General features: G+C 36.9%; 1 protein-coding gene and 1 pseudogene across 1 annotated transcript; both read right to left on the bottom strand.

Moving 5' to 3' along the window:
• Positions 1-276: 276 nt before the first annotated feature.
• LOC131959621 (major histocompatibility complex class I-related gene protein-like) lies at positions 277-3,132 on the bottom strand (annotated as a pseudogene).
• Positions 3,133-5,058: 1,926 nt separating this feature from the next.
• ube2d1b (ubiquitin-conjugating enzyme E2D 1b) lies at positions 5,059-20,417 on the bottom strand. The gene is made up of 7 exons (XM_059325042.1): positions 20,235-20,417; positions 16,436-16,499; positions 14,547-14,578; positions 13,152-13,229; positions 7,755-7,860; positions 5,914-6,007; positions 5,059-5,798 (listed from the first exon to the last, which is right to left on the bottom strand). Exons 1-7 carry the CDS (start codon positions 20,256-20,258, stop codon positions 5,753-5,755), a joined length of 444 nt encoding a protein of 147 aa, XP_059181025.1. The 5' UTR covers positions 20,259-20,417; the 3' UTR covers positions 5,059-5,752.
• Positions 20,418-25,945: the final 5,528 nt, after the last annotated feature.

Below are 25,945 nucleotides of genomic sequence, written 5' to 3'. Positions count from 1 at the left end.
GAGTAAAATGTACCAAAGGTGAGATGAGAATTCCTACAGAAGCCCAGTATTCATTTAATGATGTTTTTACCTTTAATCAGGTCCTGCAGTTGGCTGTCATCATAAATGTACGGAGCAGGTGAGACCATTCTCTAACCCCGACCACATGGCTTAAAGCTGCCTTTAAATCCTTCACTCTGTTAGAAAAATTACATGAGGAAACCTTGAAAATTGATAACCTCACCATTTTTCTGCGCATTCTTTGATGGGGAAATGAAGAGCTGGAGAACGTCCAAGTTTCTCAGTTTAACAAAAGTTTTATTACAATACGTCAAAAAATGTGCACTTTACAGAGATCTCCGGGTTCAAAATTAACTCATGTCCCTGAATACAAACAGACGTGTTTCAGTTCGTGAAGTCTGAACCACGACTCCCTCCCTGGAACCCATTAAAATACTAACATTTGTTTACAAAACATGCTGGTCGATTTCTTCCAGGAAGTCCCGCCTTCTTGATCCGCTCATTCGCCAGTCTTCTTTCATACCGTCACACATCAGGCCACCTGGGCAATACAATCACTGCTTCCCATAACAAAGCCTTGTGGCCTGCTAACAAACTTGTTAGCACAAACATTTTTCCTTGTTATGACTTACAGAGATTCTCACACGGGATTTTCATTCGGCCTTCTGTGGTCTCCCCTCTCCAGACACACATACACACTCACAAACGCACATACACACACAGCAAAAACTATGTATCAATATATCTGGACGTCATTCTTTGTGATTTATAGAATCTTAATCAGTTTAAGCAAATGGAATATATGTAATTAAAGTAATCATAGTTTTCTACATCAATATTAACACACAAACACAATCAATGTATCAAATCATATTGTCTGACTTAATATAAATGCATAGAGATATTTATTACAGTCAAGGTTTGACCTTTGATAGTGACCTGCGTCACTCACAGAGAACAGAGACAGACCACAGAGAAGCAGAAATAAAGCATAAAATAATTTACCAATATAGAAAATAATCAATTATTTTAACAACTCCCCCAACCAAAGAGCAGATACTCAGCTGCCTGATATCTACATCATATCTGCATCAGGCTAAACTACAGTGGCTGGCCCAGCTGGCTGGATGAGCAACTTGATGTTGTCCAACCACATCACTGTCTATCTGCTTCCACTATCAATAGCCACTCGTTAACAGTGGCTAAACTTTTTATAAATTAAAAACATGGTCTCAATAATCCATCACAACAGCAGATTTTGTGCAAAACATTCAATGTCTACATTCTGTTCACAGAAACCTGTAATTCACGTTATTCTAAAGCCATAAAATACTACTAAAATGATCAAACACACACATGCTGTAAAATCTTGGCTAACACATGAATGTAAAATTAATGATGAATAAAATAGAAGTTCATTAAAAAAAATAAAAATCTTCAACATGAATTTAAATAATAAATTATACGTTTGTAATGAGAAATAACACTATTTCACTTTAAAATATCAACCACACAAATTATAACTATTATACTATAATAAAGTGATATACAATACTTGATTTTTGTTGCAGAAAACCACTTTTCAGTCTATTTTGCTTCTGTAAAGATATATAATGTGACACATTTCAAAGTTTCACTGTTTCACGTGTTGGTCAGACACACTTGGATTCAGCTTCTCAGAGAGTTCAGAGCTGCTGTCAGGAGCTGTGAGGTCAGAAACAAACTGTTAGTGTGAAACTGTGTAAATCTGCTCATCCTGCTGTTTGATTGACTGTAAATGCAGGAAACAGTCATAACAATTAACAATAATGTGAACCCTTTATTAATCTACAGTATAAAGTGTGTCAGACAAGTTGAAAAAATAAGTTTTACTTACCAGATGGAGGGCTTTTGGCTGAAATCAAAACAAAAAACAAATCATTTCAGTTGGAAATGCCAGAATATATGTTGCCACATTTTGCCCGGTCAAAACAATCCTCTCTTCTATTCAGTCAAAGTGAGAAATAAATCCATTTAACACTTGTATTATATACAACAATATTAAGTTGTCTTTTCCAGACCTTTTCCCTCATTACACCCATGAAGTATGTGAAGTTGTTTCAGAAACCCCACTTTACTTCTCCTGAGACAGTGAAGTAGAATTTGCTTCATAATAAGTAAAAACATCATCATTTCTTACCATTCTTTTGTTGTCTTTTGTTGAGTCCAGTGATGCAGAGTGCAAGAAGCATCAATCCCACACAAACTCCAATAACAGCAGCAGCAGGAAACTCTGAGGGAGAAACTGGAACCAACACAGAACATTCACACTTTGTCTCCTCTCCTGGATGGAGCTGATGTTGACGCCACTTACCTCTGTTGGTCCTGATCACTGCTTTGTCCAGTCTAGTGACGATGTCGTCCTTCACACCAGAGAGATGAAACACACACTCGTACCTGGTCCAGTCTTCAGGTTTGACTGATGAGAGGTCCAGGTCAACACTCATCTGGAAGGATCCATCGTGGTTGGGGAGGATCTCTCCGAGCTCCACGTCCTCATGAAGCTCCTCTCCATCTTTCCTCCAGAAGATCATGGCTGCCTCAGGGTAGAAACCTGTAGCGTGGCAGCTGACTGGAGAGGAGGGAGTCTTCTGGAGGAGAGACACTGAGGGAAGGTCTGCAGAGAGGGACAGAGAAAGGGAAGAAATTAAGAAGGGAGAAATCAAGATAAGAAATAGAGAAAATGTGAGACTGAAGCAATAAAACATATATTAAATCAAATCAATGACAATACAATGGTGGTTCAGTCCCAGCAAAAGTGGCTGAGTTTCAGCCATAGACTGTATAAACATTATTGTGTCCATGAAATGATATCAGGTCATGTGATATTACCTTTTCTCAGCAGAGAGCTCTTGCCATAGTCCAGATACATCTTCAGCCATTCAGGGCAAATCTGAGTGAGAAAATTCTCACTGAATTTCAATCTTGCTTTGTCAGCATTCCATCTCTGTTTGGTGATGACAGCCTGTGGTTTTGGAGCGATCCATGTCAGTGTCTTCAGGTCCAATGATAAGAAGTCTTTTAACCTTACTGATTAAAACCATTAACTTCTCTGGTCTCATCATCCCACTCACAGCCACTCATCCTCTGTAAAATGTGATCACCTGAGAGAGAAACAGAGACTGAAACATGATGTACAGATAATATCTCAAGTTAAAAAAAAGATGATCTGAATCATTTTGTGTATGTCATGAGGTTAGTTTCCCAGTCTTGTGGTGTGCTCAAGATTCAAGAGCAGATAATCAGTTCACTTTTTATTTAAATGAGTGACATCAAACTGTCATACACACAAAATCAAAGTGAAAGTCCTGTTTAGTTTGACCTATCTATCCACACAGACCTCTCTCTACATGAACGTATTTGTGATCTGACAAAAACAAACATAATTCTGGAGAAAGTATTTTCCCCTAAAACCTAATTGATTATGCAATTTTGTATCATGGGAACATCATTTTAAGAGACCAGGGTTAACATTAGGAAATGACCTGGTCTCATGGAAAATAGTCAAATCCAAAGTTTGAAGCCAGGGCTCTAGGTTGAAAACCTGATCAAATACAATGCATGATGACCATAGGATCAAACATTATGGTTTAACTGGGTTTCAATGGGGACATTTTGTCCTTAAGGTTCAGAGTGTCTGTTCTGAATACACAGGTTATTATGGACTTATTATAGGAACTGATAATAAAAAATAAAAAAATAAAACTGATTTGACACAGCTAGATAAATAATAATAAAACTTAATCAAAGCAGTAAAAACATATAATATGACAGCACTGTACTGATATAGTCTTTGAACAGTAAGAGCTTGTGTGTAGTGTATGTGTTACAAAGGCAAATACTTGTTTCACAACTGTAGGCTCTCAATGAACTACCTTACAGTGTTAAAACCATACTTTCATATATGTGAAAACATTAAGCATTTTAGGCAAAGACATGCCCTTGCCAACCAGAAATCTTGCCAACCAGAAAAAGCAGGTAAATGCCCCAAGGACCCAGGCATTTCCAGGTCAATTTTAAGTGATTTGCACTAATCTATTTGAAAATTGTTTCAGATTATACAGTAGTAAGATAAAAAAATATCTATAATGGCCTACAGATGGGTCCAGATTTCTTACCTGATCTTGAGACCCTGTCACGATTGGGTTGTAAGGCCACCATTGCATTTGTGCTTAAAGTTTACATATTGTTGAATTCAGTTGGGTTAACCCTTTATCGGGCGAAGAACTATATTTGGTAATTTCAGTGGATATCAAAATGAGGTCCCCATGTCTCTCTGTTTGGTCATAGAACCACATGGATTTACACATGGATCAGTATGATAATAATATAATAATATTAACTTTATTGACCTTGACCTCCAATGTAAAAATGAAGGTAATATTTTGAGAAAAAAGTTGCAAATTTACTAGATTAAAGTGGCAAATCTACAAGAAAAAAAGTCGCAGATTTAAGAGATTTAAAGCGGCAAATCTGTGCGAAAAAAGTCAGATTTACGAGAAAAAAAAGTGGGGGAAAAGCAATTTTTTCCTCCCAGTTTCACCACTTAAAATCTCATAAATCTACATATTTTTTTGTCGTAGATTTGCCACTTTAATCTCATACATTTTTTTCTCAAAATATTACCCTCCTTCCCCGGGTCCGTATGTTTTTTTACACATTCCACAGTCCACATTCTGGCTGTATGTAATATCCTCCAATATTCTCTAGGGTTGAAATTTGGAATTTGCAAGTATTTCAATGAGTGCCCTATTAAGGGTTAAATTAAAGCATCACACATGAAATATGGGGGAAGGCAATAGTAGTAAAACTGGAGATTGTAGCTATCATAGACTAGGTAGTAATTACAACCTTAACCATATTAATACCAAACTATGTGAACACTATATCAACAGAACAAGACAGGCAAACACAAACTGCTTTCCACACATCAGTGATAAAAACCACAAAGTCATGATAAAACTGTACCATTCTTTATTCAGTATAAAAAGTGCCACACAGGCCTCAAAGACACAAGTGAGAGACTGTTAACACAGGAACAGAAAATGGGATTTTTTTTTATTTTTTTTTTTTACCATTTCTATAGCATAGATCGATATACAGACAGACTGGAGGTCAAACAGAAGAATACATTTAACCTTTAGGTACATGTTTCATTGGGTAAAAAAAAAAATCTGATTTTTTTTGCCTGTGTAAATCCAACATCACTGCTAGTCTCAGGGGGGAAGAGTACATCACTTTAATGACAGATGTACATTGTAATTACTCTAATTTAAAAGAAGTCTTCCGGAGGATTTTAATACTATACAAATAATAACAATAACAATCTTAATAATAATAATATAATAATAGAAAGAAGACAGTAATACATGACTTTCATTGTAATTCCTCCCATTTTCAGGGAAGCTGCAACAGTGCGTTTCTTTCCTTCATCTGTTACAAGATGTAAAAAGTCACAGTATCCATTAAAATGAACATAGACAATCGTTTTCATCTGCTCAACGTAAAAAGTAAACCCTCTGCTTCCTTTCAGAACAAGAATGTATATGTTGTGGTCTCAGATTAATAATAATGTTAATGTTAAAGTTCTGTTTGATGGAAGTTACCTAGGATTATTTAATGATTCCTTACTATAATTTACAGTGTGTTGTGACTTTAAAAAAAGAGGGAAGAAAGAAAAATTCTCAGCATGTTTTACTTCATCTTTTTTTCTTTACATGGCATACTTTTGGGTCCAATCTTTTGCTAGTTTGTTGTATCTGAGGAAATAAAGAGTAAGTTGATTATAATGACTGGCAACATTAAATATACATTTCACCTGATGTTGTTATTAGTAGTCAATGTAGCACAACCTGAGCCTGAGTGTATACTCACTTGTCTTTGTCGTTCTTGTACATGTGTGCTATGTCTGGAACTAAGGGGTCATCTGGGTTTGGATCACAAAGCAATGAACATATGGACAATAAAACTGCAATGAAGAAGAATGAAAAAGATCACATTAGTGAACATGAAGAGAAAGGATGTTATCCCTACTTGTAGTCTCCAGGAGTGATGGGTTTTGTATTCTATGCACCCTGTTAGTATTGGCTGAGAAGTGGTGGAGGCGCCACAGAAATTAGTTCTTTAACCAGGAAGTAAGTCAGCATTTTAGCGCCCTGGGGTCTATTGTCTCAAACTCAGTGAGGATTTTGAATGGGTTTTTGGTTAGATGAGATGTTCGTGTTTTGTTGTTCGACATAAAATACATTAGTAAATCCCCCCACTTGTGAATTTTGACATTTTTATGTGTCCTTAAAAAGGTGGCTAAATGAGACTACAGTGGTTGTTGGAGCTATTAAACGTCATCACACCAGACACGGACAGGAACTCTCTAACTAGTCCGCCTCACAGACTCTAGTTGTGTGTTTCAGTCGACATGTAAACTCTTGTAGATTGTAAATTATGTTAATAAACTATTTATTAGGCTACGGATTTGCGAGCTTGTCAAAACTACTGGTTAGCTTGTCAGAGAGCGTCTGAAGGGACTTCTGCATCACTAAAGTGCGACCATGGTGTAGTTCACTACAGCATAACGTTAGCTTTTGACTTCTATCGGCTGTATTAACGCTTCAAACATCATAAAAGTGGTGTTCATTTGTGAAGATTATCCTGCTGAACAAAACATGTAAGCATCAGAAACGTGTATTACACAGAGCTTATTTTCTGCAATGATCAAAAATCCAATGCAAAAATCCCATAGGCCAATTCTCATCTCCCATGAAGATGCTACTTCTGGGTTGGCCTACAGAAATACGTAATTTTGTTTCCTCTCTATACAAAACAAAAAGGACACCTAAGAGTGTGTGTGTGTGTGTGTGTGTGTGTGTGTGTGTGTGTGTGTGTGTGTGTGTGTGTGTGTGTGTGTGTGTGTGTGTGTGTGTGTGTGTGTGTGTGTGTGCGTGCGCGCGCGCGCGCGCGCGCGTTCTTGTACTTCCTACATAGTGAGGACCGGAACACGTTTTTGACCAACAGAATGAGGACATTATTGTGAAGTGAAGACATTTTGGCCGGTCCTCACTTCTTTAAAGGCTTGTTTGAGAATTCAGATTAGTTTTAGGGTTAAGGTTACAAATAGGTTTATTTAGTTAGCATTTAGCTGTGATGGTGAAGGTTAGGTTAAGGGTTAGGGTAAGGGACTGGGAAATTCACTATTCCAATGAGGGCCCAAATCATAGTGAGGGATGAGGGAGAAAAATGAGGGAGAGAGAGGGAGAGAGAGGGAGCAAGATGGCGGACGTGTTCTCTCGAGTGACCACAGCCAGCTGAGCCATGAGAGTTCAACAGGACGTGATTTGATTTAATACCATGGTATAAGTGGGTTAATGCCCTTCAAGGTGTCCAAAATAAAGAATTATTGGACTCCGTGGAGGCAAGTGCTGTGAGTCGCCCATTAATTCATGATAATGGAAACCTTGTTGTGCATCCCTGTATACCTTATTTGAATTGTAACTATAATGAAATTTGACAAAATTTAGATAATCTTTCAATCATAGTAATGTAGGTACACTTTAAAAGTCACTTCATAAGGTAACCTCACAGCCAATACTTTGTATCTAAAAATGGTGCTTTGTAAAAAAGCGATAACAAGAAAAACAGACATAAAAACTAAATAATAAGAGAGGAGTTGCTGTTTTAGTTCCAGTTGGCATTGTGATAGTAAAAGAAACTGTAATTACCTTTTGACACTGTTAGTGCTGGAGACCACTGTGACCGTAGAATGTCCAAACAGATACTCCCGTTGCTGTTTATATTTGGGTGATAAATCTTAGTTGTAAATGCTACCTGTAAAAGAAACAGTCACACAAAGTCAGTATGAGCAGAGAAGATGACCTTCCCTAGTTACCTTGTAGCAAGAGATCTAAAATTTGTTTTTTGTTTTTCTGGTGGTAGTGTTACCACTTCTGAATGAAGGGAGAAAAGTTGGGTACAGGGTTGTCACAATATAATAATCAGATGATAACACAAACTAAAAGTAAATATGGGAGAATAGTGTGTACTCAGAGTACTCAGAGTATATCGCTGAAATGGATACTTGGGTCATTTAGAAGTGATTCACATAGTCCATTGGACAGAAAGCTACTCTTAGGGATGTCAACTCTATAATGTCATTCAACACAGGTGCCAAGATAGTGGAGCGGCTAAGTGCTCATTTTTGCCAGAATCTTTCAGTTTATGATACAAGCGTGAAAATTGGCATGAACACTCTCCATGGGTCACTTAACAAGAAAATTGTCCGAGACATTTGAAATTTTAAGATGGCAGCCATTTTTCAAGATGGCCGACACCTAAGTGGAGCAGTTAAGTGATATAATGGTTTATTTGGTGATACAAGCATAAAAATTGGCATGAGCAGTCTCTGCTGGTCACTTGACAATAACCCACCCACAGTTACTTGAAATTCCAAGATGGCGGCCATTTTTCAAGATGGCCGACACCTTAGTGGAGCAATTGAATGATATAATGGTTTATTTGGTGATACAATCATAAAAATTGGCCTGAGCAGTCTCCATGGGTCACTTAACAAGAAAATTGTCCGAGACATTTGAAAGTGTAAGATGGCGGCCATTTTTCAAGATGGCCGACACCTTAGTGGAGCAATTAAATTATATAATGGTTTATTTGGTGATACAAGCATAAAAATTGGCATGAGCAGTATCTGTGGGTCACTTCACAATAACCCACCCACAGTTACTTGAAATTCCAAGATGGCGGCCATTTTCAAGATGGCCGACACCTTAGTGGAGCAATTGAATGATATAATGTTTTTTTTGATGATACAAGCATAAAAATTGGCATGAGCAGTATCTGTAGGTCACTTGACAATAAGCAACGCACAGTTACTTGAAATTCCAAGATAGCGGCCATTTTTCAAGATGGCCGACACCTTAGTGGAGCAGTTAAGTGATACAATGGTTTATTGGGTCATATACGCATAAAAACTGGCATGAGTAGTATCTGTGGGTCACTTGACAATAAGCCAGCCACAGTTACTTGAAATTTCAAGGCGGCAATTTTTTTTTTCAGGATGACTGCCGCCTGCCATGTGGGCCTTTCAATTACAATAGGCCACCCACAGTTACTTGGGTTGACAAAAAAACACTCCCAGCCACTTGAAATTTCTATTTTCAAGATGGCTGCCCCCTGGATCCTCAAAAGATAAATTTTCTCAGAGAAATGTATTGGGTTTTAGATTATTCTGGAAAACAAGTTTTAACACATCATAATACAGTTGTTTTGATTTGTTGATCATAGACAGATTAGACAAGGGTGAGTATCTGCACTACCAGGGCACACTGGTGATATATGACTGCTGTTAAACTCAGAGTGGGGTTCAACGTCAGCTAATTGTAAAGTTAGTCAAAGAAGAGACGACAACTCTCTGAGTAGTTTTAGTTAACCGGGTGGTGTACAGATCGTACAGGGTAAAAATGGCATTGGATGAACAATTGGACTAAGTGTAGGGTTAAGGCATGAACTTAGTTGTATCCCATTCATCAAAGTGCTTATTAAAAAGTGGTAAAAGGCTAAACCCTTGGCCTCTGCCTTTGAATTTTCTGCAGACATTGCAGAAGCAATCATAACAGTTGAGAAAACAAACAGCAGGACACCAAGGTCATACTGGTTATGATACCATTGCCACAAATGTTCCATAATTTCATAAAATAAATGCTCTGCCTATCTTACGTAGTCCAACCCGACTAGATGAAGGTGATGGCATAGAAAGCACATTGACAAGAAACAGAGCAAAATATCATTCAAGCTGTAAACTTATGTTCAACAACACACAGCTGGAAAGGGCAAAAAAAAAAGGCATCCACTGCTGCTAAAGACACTGAAGATACCAAAGATATCCATGTCAAGAGGTCAAGAAGATCCCAGACTTCTTATGAGGCTGGATATGTGTGGGGACAGGCATTGAACAGACACCCACAAATGCCGAGCCCGTCCGACTGGGGATGGGTTAAACAGGACAAGGAGTGGAAAGTCTTCTGGACTCCACTTCCACCTATTGCGGAGAGTTGTTGGGAGTTGACAAAATGTGGGTGCACCAAGGCTTGTACTGGAAAGTGTAAGTGCTACAGATATGGACTCAGTTGCCCCTGCTAGAACGTATTTGCTTGTTTCTTTTGCCAGTGTTATTCCTTGTTGTCCTTTGTGTTTTCAAGTGTAGGCCTATGGCTCGGCTTCCCCTCGCCACATCGGCGCATTATGTTCTATTTTGTCACCAGCCTATTACTGTGACATGTTCAGTTTTTACTTTGTAACATTGCTTTCACATTTTCAGTTTAGTTCCCTAGTATAGTTTCAGATACTGTTTGTCATGGTTCCGTGTCAGCCAGAGCTGCTGTTGCCTCTGGATCTGTCATTATTGCCATTCAATATTAACCATTGCTCAATTATTATTTTGGAGCACTGTCCGTTCAGCACCACAACTGTGTTTCCCCACCGCTTAGTATTTATTTGGCATGTTTAATGGCAGTAGTAATGGCAGTAGTAATGGTTAGTTATAAAAAAAGTAATTAAAAAAAGTATTTACAAAAGCCCTCATGGTAAGGGAGCATGTGTACCTCGGTGAACCCGGAGAGCTACGCCGGTGGGAGGGAACTCCTGTCAGGTTTTACCAAACTGGACAGGTCGTGGGCAAGGATTCAGACAAAGCACAGTCAAACAACCTCTCTTGAGGAACCCAATACATTTCTATGAGAAAATTCATAATGTAAAGGCCCACATGGCAGGCGGCAGTCATCCTGAAAAAAAAAATTGCCGCCTTGAAATTTCAAGTAGCTGTGGCTGGCTTATTGTCAAGTGACCCACAGATACTGCTCATGCCAGTTTTTATGCGTATATGACCCAATAAACCATTGTATCACTTAACTGCTCCACTAAGGTGTCGGCCATCTTGAAAAATGGCCGCTATCTTGGAATTTCAAGTAACTGTGCGTTGCTTATTGTCAAGTGACCTACAGATACTGCTCATGCCAATTTTTATGCTTGTATCACCAAGTAAACCATTATATCATTCAATTGCTCCACTAAGGTGTCGGCCATCTTGAAAATGGCCGCCATCTTGGAATTTCAAGTAACTGCGGGTGGGTTATTGTGAAGTGACCCACAGATACTGCTCATGCCAATTTTTATGCTTGTATCACCAAATAAACCATTATATAATTTAATTGCTCCACTATGGTGTCGGCCATCTTGAAAAATGGCCGCCATCTTACACTTTCAAATGTCTCTGACAATTTTCTTGATAAGTGACCCATGGAGACTGCTCAGGCCAATTTTTATGCTTGTATCACCAAATAAACCATTATATCATTCAATTGCTCCACTAAGGTGTCGGCCATCTTGAAAATGGCCGCCATCTTGGAATTTCAAGTAACTGTGGGTGGGTTATTGTGAAGTGACCCACAGATACTGCTCATGCCAATTTTTTTGCTTGTATCACCAAATAAACCATTATATAATTTAATTGCTCCACTAAGGTGTCGGCCATCTTGAAAAATGGCCGCCATCTTACACTTTCAAATGTCTCGGACAATTTTCTTGATAAGTGACCCATGGAGACTGCTCAGGCCAATTTTTATGCTTGTGTCACCAAATAAACCATTATATCATTCAATTGCTCCACTAAGGTGTCGGCCATCTTGAAAAATGGCCGCCATCTTGGAATTTCAAGTAACTGTGAGTGGGTTATTGTCAAGTGACCAACAGAGACTGCTCATGCCAATTTTTATGCTTGTATCACCAAATAAACCATTATATCACTTAACTGCTCCACTTAGGTGTCGGCCATCTTGAAAAATGGCCGCCATCTTAAAATTTTAAATGTCTCGGACAATTTTCTTGTCAAGTGACCCATGGAGAGTGTTCATGCCAATTTTCACGCTTGTATCATAAACTGAAAGATTATATCACTTAGCCGCTCCACTAAGAGCTTAAAGTCACTGTGATAAAATAAAGCTGACGCCATGAACTGTAAGAGACACCTCACTAATGGTTCAAACTAATGGTTGTTAAGAATTTGGTCGATCATGTGGAATTTTTAATCAATCTGTGTTTTTTTTCTACTGGAAACTGAAACATGGCTGATCGTTCACTTCTGTGGCCCGAACGTCAATAAGCCAATGAGCTGAGAATTAAGTTGGATAAAGCTACAGTTTAAACTGGAAGTTGCAATAACAATTCTAAAACAAACAGAAATACAAGAGTATTAATTTGAGCAAAACTAGCTTACTGCATAAAACTTTGCTTACATGAATTACTAGGTTTAATTTGATCCAAAACTTATTTAAACACAAAACACATTTAAAAATGCAAGATTACTATGAAAACTAACATCATGCCTCTTCGGGGGCTAAAATATAAATCATTGAACTCCTTGACGTTATCTTTACAGTGTAATTTCAGTTTAGTTAGTGTTACGATCAACAGGAAGTCTCTTTTTATCCTTTCAAAATAAAAGCGTTCGTTATCAAAACAGGCTTTTGCATAGTACTGTATATATGTCTTTTATTTTGCCCATGTATGCATGCAGCGATTAATCGATTAATTGATCTTTAACGTTATAGATAATTGAGTTGGCAGGTTTCTTCCGAACGCCCATCCCTAGTTCAGACCAACACAAAAATGACAATTACTAACATAAGTCACCATGTTCTTAAAAGATAAATGATGTAGTCTGTGGATGAAGCACTATTTTATGCTTTTATAGGCTGAGTATGTTCATAAATGAAAGCTCCTATTGTTTTTGCACAGCCTTGTGAACTTCCTCTTGATTAGCTGAAGGTTAAAAGGCAGGGATTCAGAGGCACATGAATTATATTTTGTGATGTTTCAAACAAACATTACATATATTTGAATGATTTATGCTTTTTAATATGATGGCATATGGAATTCTCCTTATCAAGAGGCCCTGTGATAGGCTTGATAACACCATAGTGCAATCATGGAACTTGTCAAGTATTATCCCTTGAAGCATTTATGACATAAGAGACATTTCCAGGACATTGAACATGATTAATTCCACAGTATGACATGCAAACATTTTTAATAAGCAAACCAACTCTCACCTTTGGTGGCTTGAATGGGTAGTCGGTGGGGAAGTGGATCGTGAGAAAGAAAACTCCTCCTTGGTAAGGACTGTCACCCTGAAATAAAGATATTTTAGTTATTGCTGTCAGAAAATCATTCAGACTGAATGATCAGTATATTAAAGTCCTTTTGATTATCTGGATTTTGAAGTTTGACAATGGTGATTTTGTTTTAAAAAGTGAAGTCTGTAATTATAAGATAACACCACGGTTGAATTTCAGCCTTCGTCCATGTTATTTGCAGATTATAGATTACATTATATCTGTATAGTATAGATGAGTTGGGGCTAGGGCTGGGCGATATATCGATATAAAAAATATATCTATATATTTTTAAATGTGATATGGAATTAGACCATATCGCATATATCGATATAGATCAAATACATTTTCTTTCTTTATATATAAATGCTGCCCTTACTAGAGTTTGTCATATTTAGTTCTTTTGTAATGTTCATTACTCTTTTCTCTTATAAATATATTTATTCCAGAAAAAGATTGGTCTATTTTATTTCATAGGCCGTTTATATTTAAGATATTTTTTTATTTAAATGTGCACTTTATGGAGCTTTGATTTATTTTAAAAAGGTACTCCTGTTGTTATAGAGTATTTATGTTCATTAAATAAACAGTTTCATTAAAACTACTTGTGACGTGTCATATTTGGCTTTGACTTTGATTGAACATTTGCTCTCACTTTGCGATAAAAATATTTGGATATATATCGTATATCAATGAATATCAATTCAGCCTAAATATATCGGGATATGACTTTTGGTCCATATTGCCCAGCCCTAGTTGGGGCTAAAAGTTGGAGGAGAAAGGAGACCTAAAAATCAACCAAGAACAAGAACAAGCTTTTTGCTGTGGTATTTAAAGAGGTATCACATAGACTGGAGGTCAAACAGAAGAATACATTTAACCTTTAGGTACATGTTTCATTGGGTAAAAAAAAAAATCTGATTTTTTTTGCCTGTGTAAATCCAACATCACTGCTAGTCTCAGGGGGGAAGAGTACATCACTCAAAGTTTGATACAAGACTGGTATTGAACCCTTGTTCAATACCAGTCTTGTATCAAACTTTAAAATTCTGTAATTGTGACAACCTTGGATTAAGGTGTACTATACTCTCCTTTATTTGGGAATTTGTTAGATTTTGGCTAATGACGCTAATAAAATATACAATTTTAAAGTCATAGGAGGGGATGCAAAACTATGAAAGGAAATGCAGAAACAGTCCAAACAAATCCACACTTTTGGTTTATGTCAAACAATAGTAAACAAGTCCCAATAGCTACTGAGAGAACATTTCTAATGTAGCACAAGTACAGTAGTCAGCATGAGAGGAATGAAAGTTATGATGTGATACTCACCGGACCCATTATGGTTGCCTGCCAGTGAAACACTAAAAGCAATCAAGCGAGAAAGAGAGAGACAGATAAATGTAAGCTGTTCCCGTCACAGACAGACACAATGTTCATCAGCCATCATCCATTACTCACAAAGATATTTAGATGAAAAACAGAAAATTAATGCTTCAAGGTTTAAAAAGGCCATTCAGTAAGGACTACAATAATGTTTACATCGTGGCTGTGCTGTTCATTGATCATTATGACTGACTTCTAGGGTTGGGCTGATCTATGATCCATTGCCAAATTCCAATGGCTGACAGTCATCGACCAGTGAGACCGACATTGTGAGTTAAACCAGTGCAAATAGAAGTGGTCACTAGGGCTGTGACTTTATTTGAAAATCACATTCAAACATATCCAAAGCAAAAGAGAAATTGTTCAAACCAAGAGGGGAGAAACAGATTAGGCTAAACAGACACGCAGCGAATGCAAAGGCAGCCCGAATATCAATTAATACCAATTTTGAATTCACTCAACACCTCATTATAGTTCAAAGATATTATTTACGTTTCTGTGGCTTTCATTATCTTTTAATATGCTTTTAAAGAGGAAGTTATGCAAAATCACAGCTGGATTGACAAAGGTGAGTCAGTTAGCAGCGACTCCACTGCTAAAAGCTAATTTGATTACAATGTGTGTTCAGTATAGTCAATACCTTTTAAACATGACGTAGTGAACACGCATGGGGAAGTTGCATAGTGACATTTTTTGCCTTTCCCAAACCAAAAACACTCCATATCGTCACCCTGTTAAAATAATCGCCTAACTCATTTAACTCTTTTCAAGTTTTGCAGGAAACACAAAAAACTTATCTATATATATATATATATATATATATATATATAAACATTTATTGATCATTTCACTCAAAAAGGATGTAACAAAGGATGGCTATTGGCAAAGTAATAACACTGTGTGTAAATTATGTAATTTAAGAGAAATAAATGACTTAGGCAATTTGTTGAACATGCCTTTGTGACTTAAGCAAGATATGGTAACACTTTATTTTGAAGGTGTCTACATAAGAGTCACATGACATGACAAGTATCATGAGCATTAATGTTACTTCAAAGTGTCATTAATGTTCATGACACATCCCATGTCATGTTTATGACACTCTTATGTAGACACCTTCAAAATAAAGTGTTACCAATATTAGTGTCAACAATAAAACACTGATAAACTAAACTGATAACTAAACAATCCCCCTCTAGCTCTTCTTTGCTGGGTTCTTATCTGATGCCTATGAATGTGGCAAATTGTCAAAGAAATGATGATCTTAAAGGGGTAAAATCACATGATCTGATCAACTGAGGATGTAGGTGATTTTACCATAGGTGGCCGGCGTTAAGAGGAGATGATTTAGGCAAAAAAAAAACCCATTTTGACAAAAAATGACTTAGGCGATTATTGTAACAGTGTGACGAAATGTAAAACTGAAGAAACGTATTACTACAGGCTGTGTACGTGCGGCCCCAAGAGCAGAATCTCCCCTCAATGGCTACAATAATGGATAATCATAACGTCGTAAATCTTACTACACTCAAACTGCCCTGGATTGGAATCTGGACTGGGCTCTTCCTCTTTTTACCTCAACTGTGCCTGTCCCTCTTTTCAAAAACAAAAATCATAAAACAATCAACTCGTAAAACATCCGCGCTGTTGTTTCAATTTCTAGGGCAGAAGGTGTTCCAACAATTGCCTCCTATGCTTGTTAGTGTAAGTCGGTGGAACATTTTCTTTTCAGAAAGACATTTTTGGTCCAATGTTGTGATATTACCACCTTTTAACAATAGAACTACACTCAGGAATACACTCAGGTGAAACATGAAATGTATATGTGTACTCACAGTCATCCCCTACTGGGCCAGCAGAGCACTGTGCTGGGGGGTCTTTCTGTAGGTCATGCAGCTCCTGGTCAAAGCAGCAGAAATAGTGCTGTTAGTTATTCAGCTAGAACTAAGGTAAGAGCACAAACCATAAAACTAAAGACTTCCCTTCATGCATACCACAAAGTTTTTTTCAGCAAAGATATCAGATTAGAGCAAACAATTGACAAAAAAATCTCTCAATGTCAGATAGTTTAGCGTGGTGTTCTCCACCACATCTCATGGTTTATTATTCATCAATGGATGGAGTAGTAAGTGGACCCTGAGTTAATTTTCTTTTGTGTTTGTGTCAAACTACTGTTTCCAACGTCAACTGTTCCATTAATACCCTTCTTCTCTTCTTCCAACTGATGTTTTTTGCCACAATGTTTTAAAGGTGTATCCCAGCACTCCTTGCCTGGTAAATATTCATATCTTTCAGCAACCCTGGTTTGTCAGACAGGCTGCCGTTATTAATTTCCATACCCAAACTGAGATATCCCAGTTATATTCTAAAATATAACAAAGCTTCTCCAGAGTCACAGAAGACATAAAACTGTTTCACAGGCCAAGTAGTTTACTAACCGTGGTTAGTACTAATTTTAATGTGTAAAGTTGGCAAATAGCTCTTTTATAAAACACCATTAAAAGTAATGGAGATAAGACAGAGGTTTATTTTTAATTTGTCTTGTCACTTATTAACAAATGAGCAGCATCAGCAGGAAAAGGCTGTACTATGATTTGGGTTCACTGTATCACCCACTGTGCCACTTCACCAAATAGCTGAAGTTAGATTTAATGTTTCGATGGCAAATAACTTGTCCCAAGATGCCTCCCTAGAAAGAGTAAAAAGAAACAAATCAGCATCAAAATGTACGTAAAGTACCAAAACTAAAAGTACTCATTATGTAGAATGGCCCCTCTCAAATTGTTATATTATTCTGTATATTTTACTGGATTATTATTATTGATACATTTATATAAGCAGCATCTTACTGTTCCCAAGCCTATTCTGACTAGGCCTGTCACAATAACACATTTTTTAGGACGATATATTTTCCCAAAAACTATCACGATAAACGATAATATTGTTGTAGCAATGTTGTTTTAGCTTTATAACCACATTAGAGCATAATAAGTACATCCTTTTCCTTAGAAATATTAAAATATCCTAGTTAAATAAAACAAATAAATAAACTAATAATCATTATGTATTAAATTATTTTATTATTAAAATAACATATAAACAGCTGGAATTGCTGCTTGGGAAATATAGGGGTTTTTTTTGGCAATTCATAATGCCTGTCAAACATTTGCAGCGTTACTTTAAATAATATTGAACGATAAGTCGATATAGTAATTATTGTGACAGGCCTAATTCTGACAACTAAATATATACTGTTATTTATAAAAATGCATAATAACTTCAAATGTATCACTTTTTTCGTGTTAAATCTTGACCTGAAAAGTAACTAAAGCAGTCAGTTGAAGGTAGTAACAAGTACAATAGTTGCCTCTGAGATGCAGTTGAGTACAAGTCTGTTGTTACATAATTGTAAACACTCAGCTATATACTTAGCTATAGTTACATTTAGGGCTGCAACTAACTATTTTTTTCATTATCGGTTAATCTGCGATTATTTAAACGATTGTTTGGTCAATAAAATGTTGAAAAATATCAATTACTGTTTCCCAGACCACAAGATGACATCCTCAAATCTCTTGTTTTGTCCACAAACCAAAGAGATATTCGGTTTATTGTCATAAAGGAACAAATAAACCAGAAATATTCACATTGAAGAAGATGAAATCAGAGAATTTGGACTGATTGTATTCAAAAAACAATAACTGCTCAAAACAATTATTTGATTATCAAAATAGTTTGTTCATAAATCTAATAGATTATTGTTCAATTAATCGAATAATTGTTGCAGCTCTAGTTACATTCCACCACTGCTTTCAATTTGTTGGCCTTCATTAGGACTTGTGGTTGTTCAGTCACCTGATGCAATATTAAACTGACAGCACTAACTAGATCAGGGATGGGCAACTGGAGGCCCGGGAGACCCTCACTTGAAGTGGCCCTCAGTACAACTACATGCATTTGAGCATGAGATCTTAAAAGTGCAGTGTAAAAATGCACAAAATTACTTCTTGCAATTAATGTTGGTCTGCTTTTTCACTGATAAAAAAAATCACAGTAAGTGGTTATTTTTTATTTGCTTCAAACCTTTTGTATTCCTATTTATACTGTTACACATGCATTTGAGCATGAAATATGTTAAGTTACTGCATTGTAAACATATTTAAAATTGCAGTTTCACCATATCTGGTTAAGTGCACGGTCCTATATGTGGCCCTGTGGTAGTGTCCATGAAAAATTGCATATATTGCATATATTGATATAGATCAAATACATTTTCTTTCTTTATATATAAATGCTGCCCTTACTAGAGTTTGTCATATTTAGTTCTTTTGTAATGTTCATTACTCTTTTCTCTTATAAATATATATATTTCAGAAAAAGATTGGCCTATTTTATTTCATAGGCCGTTTATATTTAAGATATTTTTTTATTTAAATGTGCACTTTATGGAGCTTTGATTTATTTTAAAAAGGTACTCCTGTTGTTATAGAGTATTTATGTTCATTAAATAAACAGTTTCATTAAAACTACTTGTGACGTGTCATATTTGGCTTTGACTTTGATTGAACATTTGCTCTCACTTTGCGATAAAAACATTTGGATATATATCGTATATCAATGAATATCAATTCAGCCTAAATATATTGGGATATGACTTTTGGTCCATATTGCCCAGCCCTAGTTGGGGCTAAAAGTTGGAGGAGAAAGGAGACCTAAAAATCAACCAAGAACAAGAACAAGCTTTTTGCTGCTTTTTCATTAGGACTTGTGGTTGTTCAGTCACCTGATGCAATATTATACTGACAGCACTAACTAGATCAGGGATGGGCAACTGGAGGCCCGGGAGACCCTCACTTGAAGTGGCCCTCAGTACAACTACATGCATTTGAGCATGAAATCTTAAAAGTGCAGTGTAAAAACGCACAAAATTACTTCTTGCAATTAATGTTGGTCTGCTGTTCTTGCACTGATAAAAAAAAAATCACAGTAAGTGGTTATTTTTTATTTGCTTCAAACCTTTTGTATTCCTATTTATACTGTTACACATGCATTTGAGCATGAAATATGTTAAGTTAGTGCACTGTAAACATATTTAAAATTGCAGTTTCACCATATCTGGTTAAGTGCACGGTCCTACATGTGGCCCTGTGGTAGTGTCCATGAAAAATTGTGGCCCCCTCCAGCATTTAAGTTGCCCATCCCTGGACTAGATAGCAGGTGTATTATAACGACATAGAAACGACATAGTGCGTAGAGAAGTTACTTTCCTGATAACTACAAAGCTTGTTTACCTCCGCAGGACACGTAACATTACAAGTACAACACACACACACACACACACACACACTGCTGACAGTTCCGAAGAGTGACAGATTGTCATGGAAGCAGCAGAGTAATTAATAACTAGCTAAATTGTCAGCGAGCTAGCACAAAAGTTTGAAGTTGTCATTGGCTTCTGTGTCTGTTCTGGGATGTGTCAAACAAATTTAAAAAAACATTACGAAGTTTGGCAGAAGTTGTTTTAAGCATTGAAATGGTTGTTAAATTCTCTGAGGGAGTGAACTCTTCCGTTAGCCTCTGCTGGGCCAGTTAGCTTCCATTAGCTGGCCACCACATCCAGCCAGTCACATTTACCTTCTGTATTCTTTTCAGTGCCATGTTTTCAGTTTGCTCCTCAGCTCGCGTCGACTCGCTCTCTTTACTTGAATTTCAGTATTATTACTGGCGAAGCCAATGGCTGTAGTTTATTCCCTGAGTACTTCGACAGCCGGGGATGTGTTTGTGTTTTTATAAAACCCCTTTTGTTTCCGCTTACTCCTGTTTACGGTCGCTCTGCCGACGTGAATCATGGGAAACGTAGTTCTGAATATAGCAGTTTTGCCAAGTGGCTGCAGTGGCTCCCAGTGGCTCATACAAAATGAAATGTATTTTCTATTTCTTTACATTTTCATTTTCATTGATTGTTGGTGTAGGCCTAAAGCAATTTGTATTCTTCAATTATTAAAATGTGTTGATTATATACAGCATTACATTTTATGTTATTTTTACATTTTAGTGAAGTAAAATGTGCACCATAGCTTCAGAAAGTCTATGAAAATAAGGTTTGTGGCTCCATTACGATATTTATTTATTTATTTGGCCAACAATGGCTCTTTAGTTAGTAAAGGTTGCCGACAAAGGGCAACTGGAGGCCCGGGGGCCGCATACGGCCCGCACCCTCACTTGAAGTGGCCCTCAGTATAACTACATGCATTTGAGCATTAAATCTTAAAAGCGCAGTGTAAAAATTGCACAAAATTACTTCTTTCAATTAATGTTGGTCTGCTGTTCTTGCACTGATAAAATAAAAATCACAGTAAGTGGTTATTTTTTATTGTTTCAAACCTTTTGTATTCCTATTTAGACTGTTATACATGCATTAGAGCATGAAATATGTTAAGTTACTGCACTGTAACATCATCATATCTGGTTAAATGCACGGCTATATATGTCACCCTGTTGTAGTGTCAATGAAAAATTGTGGCCCCCTCTAGTATTTAAGTGCCCATCCCTGATTTAGACTGTATAAAATAACCTAAGGAAATAGTAACTGCTTTGTGTTTTAATATTGTTTGGTTGCTTTACAAGCCATTTCACCCAAGTCAAAGTCAAATTTCAAGTCTTAGCTTCATAATCTGAGTCAAGCCTCAAGTCTTCAAATTATAGTCCAAAACCAAGTTTCACGTCTTTGGTTAGTCTGGATCAAGTCTCTAGTCGCTTTATGGAATAATAAGGGTTACATTAGCTGTGCATCAGGATAGAAATACAGTGAAATATCTAGGGAATTCTCTTTGCTTTGCATGTTGATAATCTCTAATTTAGCTATTTTTGTTTGATATGGATATTTTACTTAACTATGTAAAAAAAAAAAACTACATTCAGGCATCGATAAGATCATTTTAAAATATCATACTTGGGAGTTGCATAGCCTTCATTTGTTGACATGCTTCATATTACACACACACACACACACAAACACACACACAAACACACACACACACACACACACACACACACACACACACACACATACACACAATGCAATTAATTAATCAATTTATTATAAGCATCTATGATAAAAATTTTTTTACAGAGAATACAATTATTGTGGCAATAACACTGGAGCAGCGCCTTGTTTAATGAAGTAGGGTAAGTATACTTATATAGGGTGAAAAATTATTGTTCCCTGAATAAATAACAGCAAGTAGCGTCATGAGTTTTAGGTTTTAGGTTTTGTACAATTCAAAATGAAAAATATAATGAACATGAGATGAGGACACAGCATTAACATATAGAAAATAATATGACTAAATAATAATGATTTTAAAAAGTAATAAGAATAAAATATGTGAAACAACAATATCATAAATAAAAACAGAAACTAGAGTGATAGATCTAGTCAATTCACCGGCGACTTTCTATTTAATGAACTCACTGCCAAGCATCCACATAAAAAAAGTAACATATGCAAATTAGTAAAATCAATAAATATCACAACCAATCCAGTGACCATTTGACTTGATATTCACTTTGTAGCCTATGCAGAGTGTATTAAAAAGTTAATCTGTAAATCTAATTGGACATTTGTGCCAAAGTAAAAAAAATAATCCCAAAGCCTTCCTGAGATATCACATTCACAAATATGGGACAAATGTTAGGTCACTGACATTTTACCTATGGCCTAAAAAATCTAATCAGTCCAGTCCAAGTGGGCAATGGGGTGCCAAATTTGAAGACATTGCCTTGAGGTGTTCCTGATATAACGCATTCACAAGAACAAGATGGACGGGTAAACCAGTAACGAAGACGTGTGTGTGTGTGTGTGTGTGTGTGTGTGTGTGTGTGTGTGTGTGTGTGTGTGGCTGCCCCACTTGGCTGTCAAATGGACAACAAACCAGCAGCTGATATCCGTGTGCATCACTTCCTGCGTTGCCTACATATATTGCATCGGCAGGTGATTGTCACTCGCCTGCATTTTTGTATGTGTGACCGCAGCCTTAGCTCGGAGATATATACTTGCTGTTTTTTTAAATATATTTTTTTGGCCATTTTCAAGGCTTTATTGAGAGTGACAGAGTGAAAGGGGGAGACAGAGGGGAAGATATGCGGGAAAGGGCTCCGAGTCGGATTCGAACCCGGGCCACCCAATCACGAGGACAATGCCTCTATGGTACGCGCTCTACCAGGTGTGCCCCATATACTTGCTGTTTAACCATGCGTTCATGTACACAACCAGTTATGCTGTGAATGGAATTGCTCACATATATAGCCCCTTTCATAGTGCGGTCCTCCAAATGTCCCGCTATATTGCCGGAAAGATCTGTGCCGGCTTTTGCCTTAGGGCGTTCATAGTGATCCTGCGAAGGCGTGATATTCTGTCCTTTCATAGTGCAGTCTGGCGTCACGGAACAAGGTGGAGGAGACGATAGTCAGCGCAGCAGCAGTGCTGCACAGTAGCACAGTGCTAACAGGCTACACAGTTAGCTCTGTAGCAGTACAGTGTGTATGTGGTGCAGCAGCATGTGTTCACTTAGCGACCTCCGTTTGTTTACAACAAGCACCGGACACTCTGTGTACAGTTATCGATGCCGGTTTGTTTACGATCAGCAGTGGACACTACATGCACAGTTAGCAAGCCGGTTTGTTTACAATAAGCGGCGAACACTGTGCACTTAGCGACGGCGGCCGCAGTGAACAGTGATTGGATGACTGTTGGACCAAGTGGGAGGTGTGTGTTAGACGTCACAAGCAACGTCAAATATTCGGCCTTGTCGAGATAGCCCGTTCATAGTGGTCCAGCTTCCAACAGTCCGACCAATTTTCCTCCTCTGTTACTGCTTCTGGACGTGGAAAATTGGTGGGATCATTTGATCCCGGCATCCTACTTCAGCTGCGTTCATAGTGGAGGCGAGACGTTACAGAGCCGTAAATGTCCCGGCATGAAACAGCACTATGAAAGGGGCTAATGTCTGTGTACAATGCATGTTAGTGGAGGATGTTGTCATGAGAAGGCACACCCAAGAACTCCAACCATAAAGAAGAACCTGATTGGTAGGGTGTAAATAAAATAGAAAAAAAATAGAAAATTGACAGGGTGATTTTTTTGTCCCAATAACATGAAAATAACTTGTTATAACATGAAAAACATTTTGTTACAACAATAACTATTCACTTTACAAGGTGATACGGCTGTAGACATGAAAAACCTGTCTGGGCAGTTGTATTGATAAAGATAATGTGAAGAATTTACCACATTGAGGTAACATCAACTTATATAATAGAAACCATGTGCTTATTATGAGCTATTCAATGCCATTTGTGTATTATGTAAGGCAGTTGTAGGCCTACAGCACAAACATGATCATTATGTCGTTATGAGCAAAAGAACAGACTGGACAGCACTTCATTTCACTGTAAACAGAGCTGCAATCTGTTTACTGATCCCACTATGTGTGTTTATGGGAGTTCAGGCCAATAACAGTGATAGCACAAACTTTGAAACAGATAAATATAATTGTCAGTGCAATTAGGGACATGGAACCATCTGGAATTATGGTAGAGGAGGCTCTAAATCTCATCTGATAGATTTGTTAGGAAGGATAATTTGATGTCAGGCCCTGGGAAAATTTATTTCACACGCATTCCATTACCAACAACTCTGTTGTGTTTCAAAAAAATAGAATTTCACTGTCATTTTGGCACACATTTCTACCTAGGAAAGCCCAAGAAATTATCAAATATTACTCTTATCCATTAACTATCATAACACTGAGGGTTTTCTTGTAAGAAAAAGTTGTCTTTAATTGTAACAGATTAATTATTGAAGGATCGCCACACTGAGCCAGACAGCAAAGAGGATTTAAATGTTATCTTGTACAAATGTGTTCATATGCAGCTAATTTGTGGAGATTCCTGATCCCACACAACATGCAGTTTCAATTCAGGAAAAAGTTTGACATTCAGATGGCACAGTTAGAACTTTCTATGACTGTTAGAGTTAAAGGCATTAGCTGAAATCAATAGGATGTTGAAGTCATTACTTTTATATTAACTTCATTACAGCAATAACAAAAACTTAATCATCCCACATTCTCCTAACATGCACATAATAAAGAGCCCCTGCTCTTATTGTCTACTACTCACTCTATATTTCACATCATTTATGCTATCTATGTCTATTCATTCATTCATTATCCATAACCGCTTAATTGCACTGAGGTCAACATATTTATGTTTTTGTGAATTATCATATTGTCATTTATTTGTCTTGTAGTTCTGTTTTTAATGTGGATTACTAATGTGTAGGCTGTCTGATCTCACAGTATAAACATTTATCTTCATGGCAATATTAAAATAAATTGTCAAAATGATGTGATTTTTATTATAAATGATGTTATACTAATGATGTACCAGTTTTATAGGACGCACTGTGTATTTATTTAGTCACATAGTAAAGATAAGTAGCCTATCAACAATGAGAGGGAAAGAGACATGACAAATAGGCAAATGAATAAACAGAAATGCTGCAGGCCTGTCATCCATGCACGCACTGCACGGCCAATGCAAATCATGGCACGACAGCCCTCTAAAGAATTACTTAGACTGCGCTTTAATATCAATGACAATTTATGCAAATTCTGTGAAAATGACATTGAAACCACGGACCATGTCTTCTTCTCATGTGATGTGATGCAAACATTCTGGGTCAACATTCACAGTTGGATTAAACAAAAAATCATATTATTTCCAGCTGCTATCTCTAGAGATGATGTCACCTTCTGTATGCTTTTGCAAAACAAAAACAATGAACTATGTTTCAACATTATCCTTTGTTTAGCAATTTTTTTCATCCACAAGAATAGAGTTATGAAAACATCCCCCAAATGAATTGTCTTCATGAATGAATTGAAATTGTACTTAAAATATCTGACAATAACAAAGGCACAAAAATTATATATCTTTAAAAAGTGTCCCACTGAAATGAACAGTTAAAACTAATTCGAATCCTCCTTATTGAAAACAACATTTAGACTGTGTTATATGTATTTTATTTTTGTCTATTTATTTTTGTATTTATTTTTATTCTATTTCAACTGCTCTGAATTTACAATATTGATGTTATTATTATAAGTTTTACTGTTGATTGATGTTCACCTAGCATTCTTTCTACACTTATGCAAGGTATGTACTGTGAAAAACGTGCCAAAAATGTTTATATTTGTAATTTTCAATAAAGCATTGAAAAAAAATTATGGCACGACTGCTGCTGCGAGTCTCTGTTTTGCGACAGTAATGGCAAGTGTCGT

Source organism: Centropristis striata, chromosome 21 (genome assembly GCF_030273125.1).
Source record: "Centropristis striata isolate RG_2023a ecotype Rhode Island chromosome 21, C.striata_1.0, whole genome shotgun sequence".
In the NCBI taxonomy this organism is placed as follows: Eukaryota; Metazoa; Chordata; class Actinopteri; order Perciformes; family Serranidae; genus Centropristis; species Centropristis striata.
The sequence above is the reverse complement of the archived record's forward strand: the minus strand, read 5'-3'. Positions and strand labels throughout refer to the sequence as shown.

Excerpts from the sequence above, each read along its gene's own strand:
- ube2d1b (XM_059325042.1), bottom strand. The coding sequence starts at position 20,258 with ATGGCACTGAAAAGAATACAGAAG. Across the intron at positions 14,579-16,435 it reads TGGCCCAGTAGGGGATGACT|TGTTTCACTGGCAGGCAACC; the intron begins GTGAGTACACAT and ends GATTGCTTTTAG. Across the intron at positions 6,008-7,754 it reads AGCACTAACAGTGTCAAAAG|TTTTATTGTCCATATGTTCA; the intron begins GTAATTACAGTT and ends TCTTCATTGCAG.